Source organism: Sinohyriopsis cumingii, unplaced genomic scaffold, assembly GCF_028554795.1.
Source record: "Sinohyriopsis cumingii isolate HCF-2022 unplaced genomic scaffold, ASM2855479v2 utg002809l, whole genome shotgun sequence".
Taxonomy (NCBI): Eukaryota; Metazoa; Mollusca; class Bivalvia; order Unionida; family Unionidae; genus Sinohyriopsis; species Sinohyriopsis cumingii.
The window spans coordinates 99181-125621 of NW_028316307.1; the positions used below are offsets into that span (position 1 = coordinate 99181).

Sequence of the window (26441 nt, forward strand, 5' to 3'; positions counted from 1 at the left end):
TAGGGTGCTATGTCCCATGTCCAAGCTAGATATATACATGGGTTCCTTCCTCCTAATAGGTTGAAAGGTTCTATAACAGAAGAAAAAAATCTGGCCCGGTCTGACATTTGTATCATGGCCCCATATCCTGTTAACTTCCTCTTTCCTTGGACCCAGAGGAAGGGCATCAAAGCATGCTAAGAAGAGGGAATCTTTGCAATATTGACAGGTATGTATTACATTGTTAAATTAGTTTACCCCCCCCCCAACCAGTACATTTTATCTGCAGTAATACAATACCTACCAATACCTGGCAATTAGGTGGAAGGCTGATGGCACCAACCTGTCATCAAAGACTGGAGGATGTGAATTCCTAGAGACCTTATGTGGACTGCATCTACCCCATCACCCTGGTAAAATCTCTGGGAGCAAAAGCAAGTTCAAATTAAAACTCTAAATTAGAATATATTATGGTCCATAGCAGAACTGGAGGTATCTCTCATTTGGCAGGAAGATAGAGGTGTGAAGAAACACATCTGAAGATTGACAGATAATGTTCAGTTGAATGGTCTTAAGCTGTCATCTGCATTTAGAAGAGGTTTTCATGAAGAGAATTATCTAAGGTGGAAAAGTCAATTATGCAGTTGAGACTTATTGCTTTTCTTAAAAACAGAATATTCCAGGAATAAAAAAGCCTGCTCATTTTTTACCCTCTCTATTACACCCCTCTGCAGAAGGAAGGGTGTGCACCTCTTCACATTAACTGAACCAGTTTGGACAGGTGAAAAAAGATGCAGATCCATCCATGGTAGTGGAGGGTGTTCCCACAACTGAAGTGACAGCCCTGCATCTAGGCACATGAGGCAAGATATTGTACCTGATGCTCAACCCTGGATTTTTCAAATAGGGTTAGATGAGGTGCTTCAGGTATTATGGGGAGAGTCAGGCACAGCCAGAGAGGGAGCAGGTCCAAAGGGATGGACACTATCTCTCCTTTTGGGAAGGGGGACGAGTCCATAAACTTTTTCCCTTGGCCTTTGTTCACCTCTAACGGATGGGCGAGGAGGAAGTTAAATCAAAATTGCTTCAGAGACTACTGTGGTTTTATCATTTTCTGTATGAAAATCTTGTGCGAAAGTTCCATGTGGTGATCTGCGTTAAGTGCTTCTTAGCCAGTTGTGATGGACCAGGTGCTGTAAGGGACCAGAGCTGTTTGGTCCTCTAAATCCTGAGACACCATGGAGGGGATGCATCCCCCATTAGGAGCATTTCCACCTACAACAATGCAAACCTGTGAAGATTCCTGCTATGATCCATTAAGACCTTGGAAGTCTTCAAAAGAACATTTCTGCAGAGAAAAGTAGCCCTACAGGGCATGCTACAGAGACTGATAAGACATGCCAGATAATAATAAACTGTGTTAAATAAGACATGCCAGATAATAATAAACTGTGTTATATAAGACATGATAGATAATAATAAACTGTGTTATATAAGACATGATAGATAATAATAAACTGTGTTATATAAGACATGATAGATAATAATAAACTGTGTTAAATAAGACATGCCAGATAATAATAAACTGTGTTAAATAAGACATGCCAGATAATAATAAACTGTGTTAAATAAGACATGCCAGATAATAATAAACTGTGTTATGACTCCAAGCAACAATGCCTTCCAGGTTTTAACCAGGGAGACAAGCCCCAGTTCTATGTGAAATCCTCCACTTATGACGTCCCGGTATCTAGGGGAAGTGGGTGGTTTGATGAGGCATGTCTACAAAGGAATTTAAAGCTGGCAGTCTAAACCAGCAGTCAAAACAGAGAAGGGGTGGGGGTGGCAACTGTACACCATTTCCACTGTCTAGCAAACTTGTCACCTCTTATATAACTTCTGTGAAAGTCCTTGACCCTCGAGGAATGTAAAAGCAGCAGAGACTCCTTGCATTAATGTGCTCCCAGGAGTTTCTACCACCATAGGTAATCCCCACCACCCCCTTTGTTTTTGGGGGGGGTTGGGGTTGGGTCAAGTCCACTGAGGGAGTGAAAGGGACAGCCCATTTTACAAGCAGACCCTTTTGGAAAAACAAGAACTCTCAAGATACCTAAGTTATCTAAAAGAGGGATGACCTACTGCCATCATTTTTGTTAATCTGCACAGGGAATATTACTTTGATTATTATCTACAGACTAATGATACAGCTCCATTAACTTGTACTAAAACACCTGTGGCCAAAGTCATGTTTAATTATTATGGTATTGTTTAAGATGTTTTAAGGGGAATATTTATGGACAGCTCCTAAATATTTGGTTAAATTCAAGGATAAATGCCAAAAAGTGATTTCTCCCAAAACTAAGAAACCACTGGCATTGAAATACTGCAAGTTCAATAATGCTTTGATTTCAGAATCAAATATTAAAAATATGGATAAAAAAATCCCACCAAAGTATTTTTATGTGTTCTATCAACACATAAGAGAATCCAGCTAGAACCAGTCTACTGACAGCCAAAAATGTTCCACCAATACAATGACTGGTACAAATCATTCACGTGTGGCATTGGATAAGAATTACTCAAGAACACCTGACCTGTACACAACAAGCTGTCAATTGATAACCATGTTGTTGGAATTCAGGGAGATTAAGGTCAAATGTGGCAAGTTTATTAAGGTATTATAAGTAATAAAGAAATATAAGGTGATCATGTCTTCTTAATCTCTGACGAAAATCGGCCAGCTTTTGGAAGAGGGGAGAGATCAGCCATTATGATTTCAGCAGACACACTAGTGTAAGTAGTTTAGTTTCTTCATGCTTAATTGTTATTCTACTGCTCAAGATGTTTAATGATTAATAAATGATTCAGGGGAAAATCTCCACCAGAAAACTATTAAAAGCCTGTGAAGTGTGAAGCTTAATAATCATAGTAGATGTCATCAGTGGTAACCAGACAGTGATCTTTTAAAGAAAATAAGAAATGCTGCTGGACATTTTTTTAAAAACAATGTTGCAGTGGCCATGTATGAACTGTAGTTTGGCCATGTTACTTTGCATCACAGAAGATATGCAATGCAACATGGACTTTGCATCACAGAAGATATGCAATGCAACATGGAACATTGCATCACAGAAAATATCAATTCAATATTGGTAGGTAATGTATTTTTGCTATTAAATTTCAGCTTCTTTTCTATTAACACATTAACCCCTGGAGCTTTTTGTCATTTTTGCCTGAAAATCAAGTAGGAAACACATTTTGAAAGCTATTTCTGAATAGACCTGAAAACACCCAATCCCCGGTGATCTTTCAATAACATACTGCCTAGTTGTGTAAGAAACATCATTTTTCATTGGCCATTTGACTCGCGCATGGGCAGAAGGGTAAAAGTTGGAGTTCTTTTCTTTCTTTTTTTTGCTACACGGAGCCATTATTTTTGTATGGAGACCACTCTTTATTCCAAATGCCCATCTTATCCTACTTTTTACAAAGGCTCATCTGTCTGTTTGCAGTTCATACCAGTTTGCCTTAGATCTGAGACCAAAAAGTCTAAAATCCAGACACAAAATCGGGTCCTAAAAATGAGTTTTTTTATCTGTATTTTGTAGTGCAACTAGATATTCCAAATTATTAAGTATCATTGTAGTGTATCATGCATGACCATGACACTACAGAGCTCAGCAGTAGGCTACTACCTCCTGCTCCGTTAAGTCGTCACTAGGGGTTAATGTGTTAACAGAACAGAGCCTTTGTTAGGCTAACAGCTCAAACATAAAAAATGAGAATAAAATTTCACTAAACTATATATATATATATATATATATATATATATATATATATATATATATATATATATATATATATATATATATATATATATATATATATATATATGTATGTATATATATATATATAGTGTGACCCCACTATAGCGCGCTCCGTTATAACACGATTTTGGATATAACACGGTTGTGGTGTGGCTCCCGAAATTTCATGTATTTTTCTTGTGGACAAGATTGCATATGAATAATACAAGATGATCGTGGCGTGGCTCCTGAAATTTTGTATGTATTTTTCTCGTACATGAAAAATTAGTTTTTTTTCTTAAAAGTACCAAAAACCCCGCATAAAAAGTTTATTCTGGGATCACGTAGGTCTTCGCCAATGTTGCAAACTTGGATTGTTTTTCCTTATTGGCGGCAAAACATACCATGTGGCAATTTTTTTTATATTGGCAACGTTGTTGGCTGTTTAAACTATTATATACAACCATTGGTTTGGAGTGCAGAAATTCAGAGACCCCATGAAAGGAAGCCACAAACTGGATATACAATGCACTGAAATTTATCTATTGTTACATAAACAAATTCTTTGTCCATATTGACAAACCATCTAAACAGTGCGTTGTTATATTATAATCCGCTTATCATTACATCTAGCATGAGTACTGTCTGTTGTGAAATATCTGCTTTTTTGTTGTTGACATTTCTGGTAATGGAGATCAGCCGGACAAGGTATTATCTTGTAATCTATCTTTCATTGGATTTTCGGCCGCTCGCTAGCAATTAATATATTTACAAAGACTGACATTTGTAGGTGGACGGTAAGTAAAATTCCTCTTCTTTTCACTCAGAATTAAATCCTTCAGAACACTCACATTTTCTGTAACAATCCCTGTCATCAAACCAGAACACCTGCGTCTCTATTGTCCGTTGACCCTTTGTTAATTTTTAGACGCATGCGTGGAAGGCAGCATCATATTGCTACCACAAATGTAAAACAAAATTAAAAAATTAAAATTAAAAAATACATCTTACTTATTGGTTTATTCAATAGGCATGGAGGGACAGTAACTAGAGTAGTCTAAACAATGGCCAATTCCTTTTGATAAATGTACCCAGATAAAATAGTTTGCTGAAATTTCAAAGAAAACAGATTACCTTTGAAGCACAGATTGTTATGAAAACGTACTCAGCAAATGGAGAAAACAGAAATCAGTCTCAATCATGCAATACAATTATTTGATGTTGCCACTGCAATAAGATATGGGTATTTGTTTGGTTCTCCAAAGCTGTCCTTTAGCGGTGACTTCAATAACACATGCACCCTTCATCAAAGAAAGCCGAGTACAATCTTTCAATAAAAACAAAGAAATTTTCATCAAAGGAAGTCCGTAATAAACTTAAATAAAAGTGATGGAATCTGATGGATGTTTGCATTTTCCAACGTGACTGGAACACGTTAACTGTGCCGTGAAAGTTTTCCTTTTGAAGGGAAAAAGTTTATGCTTATGAACGCTACCAACAGCGGCTTAAACGCAAACTAACTTTTACCGGCTTGGGACGTACTGAAAAGTAAATGTGCTTCGTCATTCATTAGGTGATTCTGCTATATTTTTCCACTGAATTCAGACCAATATGACCTGTGACAAAGTTATTGAATATTTTAAAGCTGTGTGTGTGCATATTTTCAATGGAATCACATGTATTGTGGATTTAATGTATATGATGAGGTTTGCGGGTGAGTACACGGTGTTCATACTATTCATGCTATACATTAGACATGTATTTATAAACAGTATTCATGTATATGTACCAATTCATGGTTCTCTAAATAAAGTAAACTATTATATATGTGTTCTCTGTTTTCACTACAGGTGTATTTCTCATTTAATATGCATCAATTTAAGATGGTAACTGTGCCAATGAAGCACGTATTTTACCGTCTGCATTTATTACCTACACCCCCTCCCCGCAATTATTTTTTGGGTACATGCATAATTTTCTTCAGCTAACTGACCTGGTTGCTTATAACACAGTTCGGTCAATAACGCGGTCGGGTTCTATGTTCCCAACTACCGTGTTATAGCGGGATCACACACACACACACACTATATATATATATATATATATATATATATATATATATATATATATATATATATATACACACACACACACATACATACATGCACATTTTTTTAATTTTACTGTGATGTTTTTAATGAACAGGAAACCATGAAACCAGATCAAAATATGGCTCCTGTAAAAATTGCTTTTCTTTAAGTACTTAGCATAGAATTCTCCTCAATAGCAAAAAAAAAACAGTGCAATAAATCAAAATGTGAAGAATGATGAATATATGATTTTGCCATATTTAAAATTCTTTTCTCCATCAATCTCCCCATCTACGCATACAAATACAGTACTTATTGTTATGCCACTTTCTCTCTCAGGACATATCAATTAGGAATACTCACGGTAAAGTTTATCTGCATTCCTCCATATATATACTCTAAGAAAGAAGCTTCTTTTGTAATCTGAAGAGAGAGAACATTTTGGGCAAGAGCTGAAAAATACATTTAATATGGCCCTTTTTCAAAGTTGACGAAACTTGAGAATACTGGGATGCTGACAAATTAAGTCACCTTATTGTGATCAGTGATGTGCATGTAAAAATTGCAAAAGCACTGAAATGAAGCTCAGGTTTACCTAATTCCCAACTAGAGTCCCGAGGTATAAAGGGTCATTAATTTTTACTGATACTTTTTTAAACCATTTTTTTCCCCAGAAATGACAACAAATAGATCTAACAATCTTTAGACATTAATAAATATTTAGTACTCACTTTAATCTCTTCAGAAAAAAAATATGCTGTGCTGTATATAGAGAATAAAGCACAAGCATTATCCAATTTAATGTGAGGAGAACCCACTCTTTGCATTAAACTGGATAATGCACATCCCTGTCCTCAATATGGCTTGAATTATGGGTCAGTGAAATTTTCAACCTCCAGCCATCCTTATATTAATAAATGTCTTAATGCCATCCACTATAATGACCAGCTGAACTTTAGGCATGAAATATGTGCTATTTATGTTGATTCCCACACTATCTATGACCAACATCACAGGAAGACATATTCACGTTACAAAAATTTATTCTGCATCATTAAAATGTCAACAACTGAGTTTGATATAACAGACAAAAACATTCATTCTATTATACTTTTTATTCACTCTTTTGGAATTCAAAAGAGTGTCATTTTCAAAAGGATGCAAAAAGTTTCAACACAATTTCATATATGACAAGATACCAAATTTGTTTTATTTTCTAATTAAACTTTAATTACTGACTGCATTTGTCACTGTCACTGTCTCTCTCTCAATGTATTTGTTTTAATCAATTATTACAAAGGTTATGAAATGTGTTTATGATAGCTGAAATACAGCTTTTAAATTAGTGTTCATCTGGATTCTCCCATCCCTCCAGTTTGTCGCTGGACAATGCTACTGTTATGGTTGTCTAAAACAACTTGGTTCTGACCAGGACTTTCACTTAGAATCCAGCATTGTAATCTGAACACCAGTACCATCCAGTCGCTAGTGAGTGTAGTGACACTTGCATTACTTTCAAACCCCCTAATGAGCTATACGAGTCCATAGTGAGTGTAGTGACACTTGCATTACTTTCAAACCCCCTAAAGAGCTATACGAGTCCATAATGAGTGTAGTGATACCTGCATTACTTTCAAACCCACTATATGAGTTGGATAGACCATCTAATTAAGCCTACATTTTGCAATCCAATGGATTTTAAAGACAGAAACTTGGTGTATGTCTTTATTTAACGTTAGCATGGTTGTGATTACATTAGTGCACATATGTATCTGTGTATGGTGATGATATCTGACAATATTAAGTCTAATAACTTTTTTTTTCTTCTTTGTAATAGTACTAAATGCTTTGAACACTCAAATTTGAATTTCCAATCCATTTCTATAGGCACTTTTTTGCACACACACACCCTGATAATATCCCCCCATCCACAGTCTGGGAATATGACATGTATGTATATATATGTAGACATACTAATGTGTCTGTACTTTATGTATACTGAATAAGAACAGGTGATAATAATTAAACAAATATAGCATCAAAGTCAACTATTAGTATGAATTTAATGCAGTAATTTAAAGGAGTTTCATGTACATGTTCATGATGTTTGTGATGTAAGAAGTAAGTAATAAGGAAATAATCAAATAATATGTATCAGGGGGCCTCAAAGGCAAATATTTGCACCTTAATAATTTTAACAAGTCTGATTCATCTCACATATTTATGTCACATTATACAAAATTATTACAAAATCACTGATCTGAATGTAAAATTACTGATCAGTGAATCTACTGAATGTAAAGTTACTGATCAGTGAATCTAATGAATGTAAAATTACTGATCAGTGAATATACTAAATGTAATATTACTGATCAGTGAATATACTAAATGTAATATTACAGATCAGTGAATACACTAAATGTAATATTACTGATCAGTGAATATACTAAATGTAAAATTACTGATCAGTGAATATACTAAATGTAATATTACTGATCAGTGAATATACTAAATGTAATATTACAGATCAGTGAATACACTAAATGTAATATTACTGATCAGTGAATATACTAAATGTAATATTACTGATCAGTGAATACACTAAATGTAATATTACTGATCAGTGAATATACTAAATGTAATATTACTGATCAGTGAATACACTAAATGTAATATTACTGATCAGTGAATATACTATATGTAATATTACTGATCAGTGAATATACTAAATGTAATATTACTGATCAGTGAAGATACTAAATGTAATATTACTGATCAGTGAATACACTAATGTAATATTACTGATCAGTGAAGATACTAAATGTAAAATTACTGATCAGTGAATATACTAAATGTAATATTACTGATCAGTGAATATACTAAATGTAATATTACAGATCAGTGAATACACTAAATGTAATATTACTGATCAGTGAATATACTAAATGTAATATTACTGATCAGTGAATACACTAAATGTAATATTACTGATCAGTGAATATACTAAATGTAATATTACTGATCAGTGAATACACTAAATGTAATATTACTGATCAGTGAATATACTATATGTAATATTACTGATCAGTGAATATACTAAATGTAATATTACTGATCAGTGAAGATACTAAATGTAATATTACTGATCAGTGAATACACTAATGTAATATTACTGATCAGTGAAGATACTAAATGTAAAATTACTGATCAGTGAATATACTAAATGTAATATTACTGATCAGTGAATATACTAAATGTAATATTACAGATCAGTGAATACACTAAATGTAATATTACTGATCAGTGAATATACTAAATGTAAAATTACTGATCAGTGAATATACTAAATGTAATATTACTGATCAGTGAATATACTAAATGTAATATTACAGATCAGTGAATACACTAAATGTAATATTACTGATCAGTGAATATACTAAATGTAATATTACTGATCAGTGAATACACTAAATGTAATATTACTGATCAGTGAATACACTAAATGTAATATTACTGATCAGTGAATATACTAAATGTAATATTACTGATCAGTGAATACACTAAATGTAATATTACTGATCAGTGAATATACTATATGTAATATTACTGATCAGTGAATATACTAAATGTAATATTACTGATCAGTGAAGATACTAAATGTAATATTACTGATCAGTGAATACACTAATGTAATATTACTGATCAGTGAAGATACTAAATGTAAAATTACTGATCAGTGAATATACTAAATGTAATATTACAGATCAGTGAATATATTAAATGTAATATTACACTAAATGTAATATTACTGATCAGTGAATATACTAAATGTAAAATTACTGATCAGTGAATATACTAAATGTAATATTACTGATCAGTGAATATACTAAATGTAATATTACTGATCAGTGAAGATACTAAATGTAATATTACTGATCAGTGAATACACTAATGTAATATTACTGATCAGTGAAGATACTAAATGTAAAATTACTGATCAGTGAATACACTAATGTAATATTACTGATCAGTGAAGATACTAAATGTAAAATTACTGATCAGTGAATATACTAAATGTAATATTACAGATCAGTGAATATATTAAATGTAATATTACTGATCAGTGAATACATTAAATGTAATATTACAGATCAGTGAATACACTAACTGTGATATTACTGATCAGTGAATATACTAAATGTAATATTACTGATCAATGAATATACTATATGTAAAATTACTAATCATTGAATATACTGAATGTAATATTACTGACCAGTGAATATATGAAATGTAAAATTACTGATCAGTGAATATACTGAATGTATACAGTGAATACAATTAGTGCAAAATTACTGACCAGCAAATGAATTTAAAATTACTGACAGTGAATATAGTGGAGTAAAAGTTAACTGACAAGTAAATATAAATATAATAAAGGTAAAAGTAATGACTAGTGAATATACTGATTTTATAATTAATGACCAGTGAATATGATAACCAGTGAATATAGTGAATGTAAAATTACTGCATCATCATATGTGTCTTTAGCTTGAGTATATTAAAAATTTCACTGACTTACTACATGCTTTAATATCAAATTCTGACACTGTAAATTAACTAGCGTTATTGGAATTTTTTTGATATAACTGTGGTTGATGCCAAAAATGGATTTAATAATACAACAAGGAATGGTTCATTTGTAGAAACAATACAAGAACAGGACCCATTGAAGAATCCCCCTCCTCCTATAATTTAAATACCACAGAACATTTGATTTTGTGCAAGAACACGCAAAATTCACACCAAGATCACAGACACTGAAATGAAGAATTATGCCAAGTAGCAAGAGCAAAATCCTGCCACCGAATAATTCTGTCACCATCATATACCAGGTGAATAAAGATTTCCATAATAATTTTGCTAGTTTTAATTTTCAGCACAAATTCCTTAAGATAGAATTTCCATTCTATGTATTACCTTGAAACTATCCAGAAACACCATGCCTGAATTTGTGTAGCTCTTCTTTGACTGCTTCTTTGGGTTAATACAAGGAAAGGATAGCTGAAAGAAAAGACTCAGTGTTAAAACTGCTGTTCAAGCTTGTAGCCATCAAGCCACCATAGTTGTTAGACACCCAACCTTCAACAGCAAACTATCTTACCATGCTAGTGTCTGATTAAGAAAATCCCAAACTGCAGTACTCCATCAGTATAACAATGCCCAATGGAGAAATAGAGTATATTAAGCCCAGCTTATAATAAAGGACATGACACATATAAAGTACTCCTTCACTATAATGCCATCTATAGGATCCAGTGTATGCTGCCGTATAGTGAGTCTACCTTATAATGATGTACATGATACAATAAAGTACTCCCTCATTCTGATGCTGTCCGTGTGATCTATACAGTATACTGCCTTATAGTGAGATCTTAAAATTAAGGATTCACTACTTCTAAAGTACTAAATCATTGTAAGATTGTCCATGAAGACCACTGAGTATTACAACTTATCGTGAGATAACCTTATATGAAGGGCATGATACATATACAGTACTCTTTGGTTATAACACTGTCCTTGGTAGCCATAGGGTATACCACCTTACAATGAGAATACCTTATAAGAGGACAAGATACATATCATTTTACTATCAGCTAATTAAATGTGAGTGACAACCATATTTGCAATATGATAGAAACAACATTATAATGAAGGATCTTACAGTGAAGGAGTGCTTTATCATTTCCAGATAAACAGATACCCCTACTGAACATCTTTCATTTTATACAACCAGTTTTTTTACCAGTCCTAGAAGTGGCCAATGAAAACATAACTGTTATATTAGTTTCTTTTTAAGGAAGCTTTAGAAGCTTAGTTAGTAAAAATTCAGATTCAACTCAAGGGTTGCAGGTTGTAAACCTGCCCAAGACAACCCAGTCTGGCTGTCTCAGTGTCTAATTGAAAATGGCAGTTAACTTTAGTTTTAAGGGTATGGTGTTGCCAATAGTTTTTCAATGTGCTGTTCAAACCAAGCAAAACTAAAACAACATTATTTTCATTTTGTCAACTGTGAAACAGCAGTATAAACAATTTTTTTCACAAAACACTGAACATGCAAATAAACTAATGAACACACCCTATGGTCCAGCACTCTCAACTTTTATACTACTAAGTTTAGTATCCATGGTATTATGCTTGATGCTACTTGTCCCCATTGTTAAAAAAAGTTTAAAAAAAACTTGCTCCATATCTGTACCAAGTATGGTAGAAATATCTTGAATGGTTTGTGAGTTATGCTTGTGAAATGAAAAGGTTTACAGAAAGAGATAAATACAGCAATAATTATATCAACCTGTATTATTATCAGGGGATTATATAAAAAAATTCATCTACATCCTCAGCTCCACCAAAATTTCAGCATGGGGACAAAGATTTCATACATAGAAAGTTTGTCAGATATTTCATATACATAAAGTTTGTATGAGCAAGTCATACAGGGAAGTGATGGGCATAAAGAAATTTGGTCCATCCATTATGGATGAATGATGAAAAGACAAATGGACAAAAACAGTAAAAATGGTGAAACATAAGAATTGAGAACAGCAGAAAGGAAATCTGCACCAGAAGTCCAATCTGTGTACTAGGTTTCAAATGGTTACCTTGAACAGTCTGAAAATTATGCTCAGTAAATGATAATGTTGATGGATATAGACATATGGATTATGAAAAGACATAAAAATACATATAGTGATAACTATATCCCCTCCCCCAATTATATACTGTAGACAGCAATACATGACAGCAAAGAAACTCCACGGAATAATTAACATGCCTGAGAGCATGAAGGAACTCGCTGTTCACTCTACACACTCATGACTTTCGTGATCTTGTGTACTTTTAAATTATTCAACATAACTGCAATACAAGTGAGCCTTATCCTCTATGTAATTTCAAAGAAAAAGTAAATGTATACATCATGCCTAATAGATATATCATTTGAAAAATTTAGCTGAGTAGCATTTGGACTTATTAAAATAGGGGCCATCCATTTAGTACATACACAAAAATGTGGCAAAGCTTGCCCCCTCCCCACCCATACCCATATGTACTTTTTTACAACCCCCCCACCTGTGTATGTACACTTGATCCCTCCAAATTCTATAGAATGTCCTATATTTAATCCATGCAGAAATGATCAAGGATTAATAATATTAATGTGTTTAATAAAACATAGTCCACCAACGGTGAATATCTGGCTGCATCAAAGAAATAAGCTGCATAACTTTAAAATGTTTGTACTAGTGTCAGCTAAAATTCAAACGCCCACTAAACCCAGTCAAATAGGTTTCATATTAGACAAATTATTATCGAGGTTTCACACACATACCCATTTCCTATGTGTACATGCATTTTGTGATGAAAGTTCCATTGCATATGGTGAGTATTAGATTTCATCTGTTGAATTTGACGGCACTGAGAAGTAGCACCCTTCTTTAAAAATAACCAAGTCTGTTCACAAAAGTGACCTCTAGCAAAGAAATTCACACTAATTCTCGACCTGTGAATGGTAACTTTCAAGCTGTAATGCATGAAATGTAATGACACCTCATAATTGAATACATGAATGATGTATCTTAATACACATGTACTCAATATTATTTCGAATTGTTAAAGTGGACATTGTGTAATGTCACTTTTAACACTAACACATCATTTCACCAGATAAAAATAGCAGTTCTGACAAGCGCAATAAAATGTCCAACCACTGCAGTGTAATTCCACAGATACAATCTAAAAACTCAACACAAGAAATGGAACTTTCAGCACAATCAATATGATTCAACATGTTAAAATGAAAGTCTCGACATATGACAACCGTCGTGTAATTCAGAAGATACAATCTAAAAACTCAACATTGGACATCAAATTTTCAACCAGCGCTTTGTAATTGAACAGATGAAATCTAAATACTCAACACATGAAATGGAACTTTCTACATAAACTCTTTGAACCAATAGGTAAATTAGGTCCTCTCGATGTATGACTTTGAAATTTATTTATGAAATGCCACAAACTCCTACTACTTATGGTACTCCCCTATTATCTAGGTACACTATTTAATAGTAGTTATGTCTACAACAGTACTGACTGTGATGTCTAGGTACATTATTTAATAGTAGTTATGTCTACAACAGTACTGACTGTGATGTCTAGGTACATTATTTAATAGTAGTTATGTCTACAACAGTACTGACTGTGATGTCTAGGTACATTATTTAGTAGTTGCTATATGTCTACAACAGTACTGACTGTGATGTCTAGGTACATTATTTAATAGTAACTATATGTATACAACAGTACTGACTGTGATGTCTAGGTACATTATTTAATAGTAGTTATGTCTACAACAGTACTGACTGTGATGTCTAGGTACATTATTTAGTAGTTGCTATATGTCTACAATAGTACTGACTGTGATGTCTAGGTACATTATTTAATAGTAGTTACATGTCTACAACAGTACTGACTGTGATGTCTAGGTACATTATTTAATAGTAGTTATATGTCTATAATAGTAATGAATGTGATGTCTAGGTACATTATTTAATAGTAGTTACATGTCTACAATAGTACTGACTGATGTCTAGGTACATTATTTAATAGTAGTTACATGTCTACAACAGTACTGACTGATGTCTAGGTACATTATTTAATAGTAACTATATGTATACAACAGTACTGACTGTGATGTCTAGGTACATTATTTAATAGTAGTTATGTCTACAACAGTACTGACTGTGACGTCTAGGTACATTATTTAATAGTTGCTATATGTCTACAATAGTACTGACTGTGATGTCTAGGTACATTATTTAGTAGTTGCTATATGTCTACAATAGTACTGACTGTGATGTCTAGGTACATTATTTAACAGTAGTTACATGTCTACAACAGTACTGACTGTGATGTCTAGGTACATTATTTAATAGTAGTTATATGTCTACAACAGTACTGACTGTGATGTCTAGGTACATTATTTAATAGTAGCTATATGTCTACAACAGTACTGACTGATGTCTAGATGTATTATTTAACAGTAGTTACATGTCTATAGCAGTACAGACTGAGCTATGTACATTATGTAATTGTAGTCCCTTAGTAAGGTGCATACTAATGAGATTGTTGTGCAACATGTTATAATCATAGAGTATTCTGAAAACAAGGGCAGAGAAACTGGTCATGGCTTGCATCAGTAGTTCATCTTAAAAACTGTCAGAATGTCAAAATCAGCAATCTGATCATCAACATTATAAAGCATTCTGTTATCATAGGAATATTTTCAGAAGCTGGCAGAAAACCCAGGAGCAACCATATAAAAAATATTTGTCTTTATGGTTATAAAATAATAATGTTATCGCTAGAAAAGGGTCATGAAACATGTTTGGACAGGGCTGCGGTTCTGTTTCCAACTAGAGATTGAAAACACCTAAACTATTCACTTTACTTTTCCAATCTGACAGCTAAGTCTTCTATTGCTACCTCTACCAGTTCCTGGGCTGCATCCAGAGTAGGATGCCATCATAGTCAGCCATTCATAAAACTTCAGATATTTGTACATGGCATAATCACAATCTTTTTATCACTGAGGATCAATAAAATAAAATAAATATAAAAAGTTATTTTAAAGTAATGATATTATTTTTGTTATTATTGCTATTTAAAACAATGATACATTTTTTATTCCTTTAATCGCTGACTTACTTCAACATTTTAAATGACACAATATTGACTGTACTTGTATACAGGTCAATTGAAATGGCAAACAACATAGACCCTAATCTTCTATTGCATAATACACTGGTCAATCATAGTCAAAGTTGTTTGTTCTACTGATTACTCCTAATAAACTGCACAGACCCTGATCTGCTGGTGCATAATGTGAGGCAGATCTGGATCCATGCAGTTTGCAGCTGAACCTAACTTATAAGTGAGCATATGCTGTTGTTACGTGTTTAGGCTCTTATAAAACGTAACAAGAAAAAAATGACAGTAAGCTTTGTAAAATTTAGCAAAAAATTTATTTCCCTAGAAAAACAAGGCATAAATGAGAAAAAGAACTTATGGTTCTATGAGTCAAATCCAAAAATAATCCAAGAATAATCCAAGAATTAAAAAAATAGAAGTCCTCATAAAACAAAGTCCTAATGAAAGTGAGTTTGAATCCCAATGAAATCAAAAATGGAAGGTTATGACATCTGCTGTGGTCAGCATCTTACTGATGTGTCAACAGTTCTTTGTTGAATCAAAGAAAATATTCTAGTGTTTGAATTCTGTGTAAATTTTGATAACTGTCTTTGTCCAAGAATTAATTTAGAGCACTAGAATTTCCAGGGAAAAGAATCACTTTTCTTTAAAATAAAATAAAATAATTAGCCCCAAAACTGGTTACAACATAAAATACATTAACTTCTCAAGTGTTAAAGCACTATATAATGACTATTCTTTCTCAAATCATCAATAATAAATCTTGCTACAACACAAAACAGATGCCTGGATGTGGGTCAATCCTTTGGAAAAACCTAATTGATACATGTTATTTGTCACATACTCTAAGTATGGCCTCGATTCCACTTTATGAATCTTCCTGAGAAAGAATTAAAAATATTAAAAAAGTTGTTAACTACAACTCTTCTCTAACTGGTTATGAATCAAGGTCAGGAACTAGGTCAGCATTAGATACAATGTCTCTATAAATTTGTTCATGACAAAAATATAAAAAAAAACATTCAGACCTGAACAATATCAAATCCAGTAAATAAAGTTACATTAAAATAGCATGTAATAGAATTTAAAAAATTAAAACTAACAAACAAACAATTAAACTAAATCAAATATAAATTAAATCAAATATACATAACACTGTACCTAACTTTCTACCTGATTTACATGCCCAAAATGAGTTATCTATGATGTGTAAATAGCATTACTTTGAAATACACAGAGTTATCAAAAGAACTTGTATGTAATTTGGTACACTGAAATAAAAAGTTGTGAAAACTTTACAGAAATGTATTACGCTATTATATTTCCCTGTGAATGTCATAGTTTCCGTGTGAATGAAGACACTTCATACTTTGTGACCTCCAACTATGCTGAATACTACAGATCTCAGATTACGTTTTCATACTTTTTTTTTTGATAGACCAAAGTCTGTAGTTATGGAGACTACAACAATATTGTATAAAGTCTGTAGTTACAGAGAATACAACAATGTTGTATATAGTAATTTTTTCTGACTTCCTTCTAATGAAATATGGGTAAAGTTGTGGTAGAAGTAGAAAGAAATGTTGTAACAAACAAGTACAAAGGATGCTGTGGAGGCCCTTTCAGAAAGTCCATTGTGAAGGGGAAAATATTTTCCTTAATTAACCTTTTAACCCAATTTTTTTCCACTCAGTTCTTGTTTCAGTAAACAGCATAAAAAAATTTTTAAAAGCAAATCACACTATTAAATATCTTGCATTAAATTAAATTTATTCAACATATAATTCAACCATAAAAACTGTTAACAACAATTCCCATACTTCAACCTTAATGCATAAATTTCAGAAATAGACAAAAATGAGCAAAAAAATATGACAATATTAAAAATAACCAAATAAGATACAACTATAATTTTTAATAATACAAATTAAAATATATTTTTAATAATGATCATTAATAATTTACCATACTCAGAGCATAAGGCAATTATCTTATGAGTTTCAAATTTTTGGCAATATTATACTGCCTTCATTGGCAACTAATGTTGATCATTATAATGGTCAGGTGATACGAGGAGACTGGTGTAGATGGGTGGTAGTTTAAGCCCCTGCTCCCTGTTTAGTGTGGACCTCTGCTGTCGTATTACAATCGCCTCTTTCACCTTCCTTCAAAGTGATGTCCTCTGATGTGATGACTTTGGTCTGATTGGGAATTATGAAATGTCCCATATTGCTACAATGTACATGACTGATGACCCCCTCTACCGATACCTTCAATAATCCTAGTTTCTAACACTCTGCTCGTTTCCCCAATGAAGTCATTCTGAATCACCTCATTTGATATACTAAACTGCACATTTTTTTTCAAATTTTGTTTTGTCCTTCACATGTGTAAGTTATCCTAAAGAGTTGTGTGGTTTGTGATATATGTTGATCCTTTATTGTTTGAATACTCTAGCGGGAACTTCTGATATACCATGGATAGATGGCATACCGATGCTTGATTCTATCTGGGGCACTTCTCGGTTTGTTTCGTGCTTTTTTCCTCTTTTCTGGAAGTCTGGTTTAAGCCATTTACCCTTAGTACAGTTTCACATGCTCTACTTGTTCTATTCAGTGACTATGGATGTTAGCTTGTGAATTAAAGATCTCACTAGTGACCTCTTGTGTTCCAGATGGTGACTGGAAAAAAAGTTGAGGTACTGGTTGGTTTTCTATACTGTGACCTTGGTTAATCCATCATCATTTACATGTATACTCTTGTCCAAGAATGACAGTTTGCCATCTTCTTCTTGTTCTGACCTGAACATAACATGTGTGTCAATGGAGTTCAGGTGATCAGATAACTCATAAACATGGTACTTGCTTAGTTCAGTCAAGGTATCGTTAAAATATCTGAACTACACAGCTAGTGGGTTCTTGGCTGATTCCAAGGTCTTTTTTAAAAAATAACTACTGGGGGACTGGAGACCCATTGCAGCTCCCTGTTTCTGTTGGTAAAATTGAAATTATAGACAAAATATGTGCTGTCCAAACAGTTTCAATGAGTTACAGATCTGTTCAATAAGGTCACATCTAGATTTCAGAGCACTGTCGCTTCTAATTTCTCTCTGATTACACTCAAGCTTTATCCACTGGTATCATGTTATCAACATTAGTCACTGATGAAGGCAGTGTAATATTGCTGAAAAATTTGAACTTTCAAGATATTTATGCCCTGATATGGGAAATTACTAATGATCATGAATTATCTAGAGCAAGGAAGCAACCTTTTAATATACCTTCAGTATACTTTTAGTATTTGAAAATTACTGAGATATAATTACTATGCCTCCCCTAAAAAATTTAGTTTTTTTCTCTATCTTTAACTGCTTCAATTACATTTTCAATCATGTAATTATGCTTAATTATGCTTAAAGTGATTAGCTACGGAATTGTTCCTTTGATCCTTGTTGGATTTCCGAGAGCATAGAACTCAAATGTGACTTGTTTATTACCCGCATTTATTTAATGAGCGGAGAAAATACAAAATTGCTAAATTTTATTTCAACCTCCCTTCACAAAAATAAATGCAAAGCAAGTTATCACAAAGAAACACGTTACCTAAATGATGATAACATCCGATAAATTGTAACTCCCATATTTATCAATAAAATGGCTGTGTGTGAAAGAGATCGAGCATCCCCTTGCAACACAGCAACTGAGCCCTAGTCCACTGGGTAGGTACACTGCTGTTGTTGTTTGGGATTTTAATGCCATTTCTGGATGCAAGGTAGGCTATATATGGTAGTCAATATAAATGGTGGAGGAAGAAACTGGGAAAGTCCTGGTAAGAACCACCGATCCACAGGAAGCTAGTGACAATCTTTCTCACATACACATATTGGCTGAGATCAAGACTCAAAACCATATGGACAGTGGTGAGATGACATTGATTTGTAAAGGTAACCACTTTAGACCACTTAGCCACCCGAGGCCAATCAGTAGGTACATGTATGCCCACAGTAATAGGATACCATTTATTTCATGGTAAAGGGTTCAATGACAAAACAAGTTTTGTTTTAAATTTCAGAATTATGTTATGTGCTTTAAGGAGTTTTACTATTGGTTTGCTATTAATCACTGGCAAATTTAGCACTTGTAACGAGATGCAACGGCTAGAACATTCAAAAATCACATTTTCCACAACTACATCCCATTTTGTGAGTTTGTGTTAAATATGAGCCATGCAACAACACTAACCTTTGACCTTTATACCTCATAGTCCACAGGTTACTTTCTTAACCCAAGTGCAAGCCAAAATTAAAGCAGACCTCAACCCAATTGTAATAAAACCTTTTCAGCTAGGCAGTCAATATTTTTGGCATGTCAGACCAATTTTGAGTATGGTGTAGTGCAATACGATGTACTGCTATTGTCAATGAGGAAGATATGTATTTCAAATATTCAGAAGTGTGATCTGATGCAGTGAAGGGTAACAGTATGTTTAACCAAAACAAGTTTGTGAAACACACTAATAACCTTCAATACAGTTTTTGTTGTTGTAGGGTTTAACGCCATTTTTCAGCACAAGATAGGCTATACATGGCGGCCAGTATAATTGGTGGAGGAAGAACCCTGGAATACCCCGGGAAGAACCACCGACCCACGAGAAGCTACTGGCAGGCTTTCTCACGTACCAATGTTAGCCGAGGCTGAGACTCGAACTCACGCAGACAGAGGTGAGATGGCAGTGATCCGTAACGGCGAGCGCTTTAGACCACTCGGGGCCCCTTTCAATACAGTTTCAGAAACTGCAGTTCCAAACCCATGTATGCCAGATCTCTCAACTAGAAGCAGTCTTCTTTTATTAAAATTGTATATGGTGGTGGCTGCAATTTTCTTTACCATTGAGAGAAATATTCAAATCAATATGACATCATATCCAAGAAATGTAATTTTCAACTCTGGCTTTTCCCCAATTTGAATATTTCTTTTTAAAGTTCTTTGCTGAGTGTTTTAACTTTTTAAGATGATGATTAACTCTTTCAAATTCATTTCTAGATATTGCTAAAATGTAAAAGCAAAAACTTGATGAAGTTAAGGCAATATTATGTTCAACCCAAAAAGTTATAAAACATGCTGATAACTTAATAGGGTGAAACGATACATCTGTGCTGCATATCGATACTATTCATAATACACACCCTACAATATGAGACATTATCGATGCACATAAAAACTTGAAGGTCTTTCCGTCTTTAGAAGTTCTCTCTGTACTAGGTGGTGCCCTTTTATGTGATTTATGTGATGTGATTTCCAGTGCACAGATTACAGACAGACATAATGTAATGTGTTGAATTTTGAATAAGTATTGAACATTAAAACTGAATACAATGAACATTAAAATTTTAGTAGTCAAGCCAGCAAGGTTTTATGTCAGTTGGGATATTTCGTTGGGGAGGAGGAGGCCAGCATCTATGGCTAATTTAGAATTGACCTGGGCATCACAAAGCTGTCTGGGGTAAGTAAACATTAAGATGCTGACCATATCCACTTAATGGGACGTCATGTCAAATAGTCATTTAATAAAAGGAAGTTGGTATGTGTCGTATTTCTCAGATTCGCCAAGCTGTCAAAATCTGATGGAAGAGGTAATTATCTTGGGGAAAAAATTAGGAATAGCTGATTACGATTGGTCAGTTTCACTTAAGGCGTATACCCTAGAAGAAATATTGAATTTAAAGTAACGACTTTTGGCAAATTTCCTCAGTTTGAGATTTTTCCTGCAAGAGGAGCAAGACTTGGTTGACTACTGGGAAAACTAAAAAGTAGTTCTTCCTCGTTAAGACAAGTAAGGGGACCAGGTGGCCATCTTGTAGGCAAAGACAGGCCTTTAGTGCTAGGATGCACATTTTCTTGGTAAGAACAGCATACCGGCACACAATTTGAATTTTTCATGCAATTTTCTGTTTTGTTTGTTTTGTTTTATGTAAATGTGTTTGATATGCCTAGGATCCATAATATGCATAGTTTATTTGATTTCATGAAAATCTGTTGATATGCTAGAGTTGTTTATGCAATTTATTTCTTCAATTTTATAGTTACTAGTTTATTGATAGAACTGACCGATTGCATGCGATCAAAATTTTCAGATGAGTATGATTTCATAAGTTTATAGAATTAATTTCATTCGTCTGTTAGGACAATATTGATTTAACGTGAGCTAACAATAATTGCATCTTCATATCTGATATTTTAATGCTTAAAGAATCTTGTAGGTTATGGATTGCCGTGAGCTAGAAGTTAGTGAGTCTTATGCAATAATAATCAATAGCATGTATCTTATTGAGTGGAACTGACTAGGTTGGATGTCTATGGTAGCATATACAGAGAGATACGGGAATGTTTGTCTATATGCACCGCTCACAATTTAATTTATGGTCAGCTGCTGAGAAGTGAGGGTGATGGCCTATCGAATTAGGTGTTGTTTGTAACTAGAGATAATGATTGTACCTTACTTAAAATACAGTCTAAATTTGTAAGGAACATTAACCATTAAGGTCATCTTATACAGTGTTTAGATAGCTATTTTATGCTTTCTGAGTAACGAAAGTGAGAGAATTTTATATACATATAGAAGGTGATACAAACTGAGACTGAGTGGTAATCTTGTCATTCGAAAGACGGAAGTCCAGCTAAGAGATCATGTAGTTAGGATAGAAGGTCAAGAAAGATCAAACGTATACATGTGAAGGTGGGAAGATGTGGGATACATGCAGATGAAGATGGGAAGCAACGCTAGGTGATGCAAATCAGGCATGGACATTGTGCTCATTTCACCACTCTCATTCTCATTATCATGATGAAATGAATCAATAATAGAACACTGCTATTGAAATTTTTTAACGTAAATTTGTTTGAATTGAACCTGACACTATTAGTTTATGTCAGTGATTAAACTGTTATTCTCTTGTCTAAAGGGGGCTCATATTGTCTCATTTGTTGTCAATAGTTATGCTTAGTTCTCTGTAGATGTTCTATCTATCCACTCACATCAGGCAATAAAATCACGGGAGGTCATCCTTTAGATAATGACAACTAAATCGAATTACCCCCCCCCCCACCACTCCCAAGAGGGAACATCATTACACATATAATTAGCACCTATTTATATGCCAATCTCATCCATGACTAGACAATACAAACAGGCTACCTGTCAGTGATTTGTATTCAACATTTTAGGCCATATAAGGCTGCTCCATCTGATCAGATGCAGGACTCACTTTAGCCACCAGACAGGTATTTTGATCAAAATATCTTTACTTTTAATTTCATTTTTCATTCTTATTTATTCAGTTTATCTTAACCCTGATTTTAAAATACAATTTTGTAGCACATGCTCATATTCTATCGATACGTATTTCATTACAACAAAAGAATCGATGTATCAATGAACTATTTTGCCCCTTTAATTTAATTTAATTCAGGTCACTTACTTGTTATTATTCAATAAAATACAATAGTATTTACAGGGTCTGAGACACCTGCTATGGTTACAAAATTTTATTATGTCATATGCAAATCTCAGTGAAGAAGCAAGTTCTAAAGTTTTCAATTCTAAGCCAAAAGACTTCACACCTGTTAACTCTGCAAAAAAAAAGAACCTCAAATAACGAAAAATGAATATGCAGTAGATCTTTACATGCACAGCAAAACACTTTTGATTCCCCAATACACAGAGACTGTCAGTCTGAGATCAGTCAACTACATGACACAATTAGTGAAATAAAAAGCCATTTCAAAATGCTCAATCCTCAACTAAGCATTATGCAGGAACAAAAGGGAAACTGGAAGGATACCTGTGTACAATGCCCAATACACATTCCACTGAGTCACAAAGAACACAATTCTTGCAATAAGGAAGAAAAAAAAAAAGAAAACACTGATGTAGAAACAAAAAACCAGTGCATGCTCCATAAACAATTAATGTATCTCCACTCAGGAGAAAAAAAGAGCAATTGCAGTCTAGTGTTTGGTTCAAGTCATAAACATGGAACGCAGTATTCAGAAAAGACACATCCTCACCATGATCAAACTGAAGGTGGAGGTATGCAATTCAGTAAACTCACCTCAGAGCAACAGGTTATATCCAAACCCCAAACCCCACATTACCGAAGAGGCAGAAGGTCACTAATGGCAGAAAGAATCTGCTTAATGGTTCATCACAACTAAAAGGAATTAAAAAAAAACTTGTGGTTTAAAAGACACTCAATACATGTTCGTATTCACAAAGGAGACAAAAATTAGAACAATTATGGTGGCTTTGACAAACACGGATTTAACTCCAGACGAAAAGGTGATAAAGACTGTCAGTGGCAATGATTACAGCTTTGGACACTCCAGTCTTACGGCAACCATGACACAAATCTGGTTTTTTCTGGACTACCACCTCATAGATATGCTGATTTTGGATATAGTCAATTCGCTTCTGCATACCATGTGCAAAAATATTGGGCTACTCAACATTAATCATAATACATGCAATGCCTTTCTCAACCTTGATGGTTCTCAACCTTGATGTTTGTGTACAATATGAGTACTAACACAGAGATCACATGGATCTAATCAGAAGGGTAATGCAGCTTTTTTCAAAGGCACTGGCAGTTACATTAATATTAAAAAAACACCAACTTAATGTTACTACTTCTGCTGTGGGGAAGAAGGATACAACACTCATGTCTGTAGGTATGGGAAAAGAATACAGAGCAACTGGTGTATCTGGTATGGCCATTAAAAAAATCAGTGCTTAATGTACATGAACTGATGACACAGCATCAAAGAAACTGCCTCCGATTTTGCTATTACAAGCTGTAATTCTGCATCTTATGTATGTTGTAATAGAATTCCTTTTTCTGTCATGAAGAGAGCACATTCCACCTGTAATGACTATCCATGTCATTATCATCCCTACACAAACTCATATGCACCAAATGAACATGGTTTTGTAGTCAGGACAAAACATTGGTAAATCTTATAACATACCAGAAGATGCAAAATTATTCTAGTGTAGTAATTAATTATTAAGATAGTAAAAGTATATAGTGTATCTACAGAGGCCAAATATATAGATGATGTATCGCTGGCAAAAGATGAGCATGCCTGTATTATGTCAAATAATGAGGTACAAATGGATTGGCTTGCGTTGTAATTGATGTTCGAATCAAGTTGACTCTGCTGACACTAGTAATACTGAAACTCTTGTGCCCGAGACCAATGGTCCATCCCATATACAGGTAGTGTGATTTTAGAAATGAATCCTCTATACCAACTGATACAAGAATATAACTTAAGTTCTGGTCAAGAAAAGACTTTACATGGCAAGTCTTAGTATTAGACACATCTTGCCAAAAAAAACACGTGTTAGGCTTATGTGAAACTTTTCTCTATATAGATGTACAAAATAATGAACTTGACATAGAGAGATATGAAACTGAGAAAAAAGACAAAATAAATTAATGACAAAGAGGGGGGATGTATATATAAATAGTCAGGTTTCTTATGAATGAAGAAAAGACCTGGAGATCAGTCAGCTCAAGACTATATGGATACAAATCTGTCTTGCTTCATCCAAGTCACTACCAGTATGTTATGTCTACAGGCGGGGCCCCGAGTGGCCGAGTGGTCTAAAGCGCTCTTCGTTACGGATCACTGCCATCTCACCTCTGTCTGCGGCGGTTTGAGTCTAAGATTCAGCCAATGTGGGCATGTGAGAAAGCTTGCCAGTAGCTTCTCGTGGGTCGGTGGTTCTTTCCGGGGTTTTCCGGGTTCTTCTTCCACCATTAATACTGGCCGCCATGTATAGCCTATCGTGCTGAAAAATGGCGTTAAACCCCACAACAACAACAACAACAACAATGTCTACAGGCCATCTGATTCACCTGTCTCTAAGGGAGAAAATTATGAAACTGTAGTCCATGATTACTGTGATTGGGAATTTCAAACTAGACTACTCAGGCTGTAAGAATGTAAGATGGCTAAGCATGATTGAATCTTTTGAGTTATCTCAACTTGTTACCTCACTTATAAGTTTCACTTAAATGTAGCCAAATTGATCATGTTTATAGTTGTTGTTGTTGTTGTAGGGTTTAATGCAATTTTTCAGCACGAGATATGCTATACATGGCGGCCAGTATTAATGGTGGAGGAAGAACCCAGGAAAACCCGGGGAAGAACTACGGACCCATGAGAAGCTACTGGCAAGCTTTCTCACATACCCACATCAGCCGAGCCTGAGACTGGAACCCACACACGTAGAGGTGAGATGGCAGTGATCTGGAATGGTGAGTGCTTTTAGACCACTTGGCCACTCTGGGCCCCCATGTTTATAGTAATAAATCAGAGAATATTATTTAAGTAAATTTTCCCTTATTTATCTGTAAGTGACCATCATCCAATCTGTATTACATGCAATGAAAAAAGGATGGATATATATGATGCAAATCATAATGTTATCTCCTACTGATGCTTTAAAAAATTTAAGTGTTGACAACTTTTCATCTGACTTAGCAAAAACCTTCCTATTTTGTGTAAAAAAGATAGAAGTCCCCACTGAAGCACTTGAAACCTGGTACAAGATTATTACCTCAGTTATAGATCAACATACCCCTTTAAAAACAAAATGAGTGAAACACTCAGAAACATACAAGACTCGACACAACATTTGCATCAGTCTAAAATAATAAAGTCAAGGATTGGCATAATTACAAACTATTGTGAAACAGATGTACTGCTATAATTCTTTCTGCTAAAAGACATTT

At 34.1% G+C, this 26441-nt stretch overlaps 1 protein-coding gene across 2 annotated transcripts in view; it reads right to left on the reverse strand.

Moving 5' to 3' along the window:
• Positions 1-26441, reverse strand: part of LOC149770047 (copine-3-like) — a 124496-nt gene that overhangs the window by 28471 nt on the left and 69584 nt on the right. For both annotated transcript variants that reach the window (XM_089949469.1, XM_089949467.1), the window contains exons 9-10: positions 10856-10939; positions 6239-6298 (exon numbers count right to left, since the gene is read on the reverse strand). In XM_089949469.1, coding sequence (XP_089805595.1) covers positions 6239-6298; positions 10856-10939 — 144 coding nt within the window. The remainder of the gene's footprint in view (positions 1-6238; positions 6299-10855; positions 10940-26441) is intronic.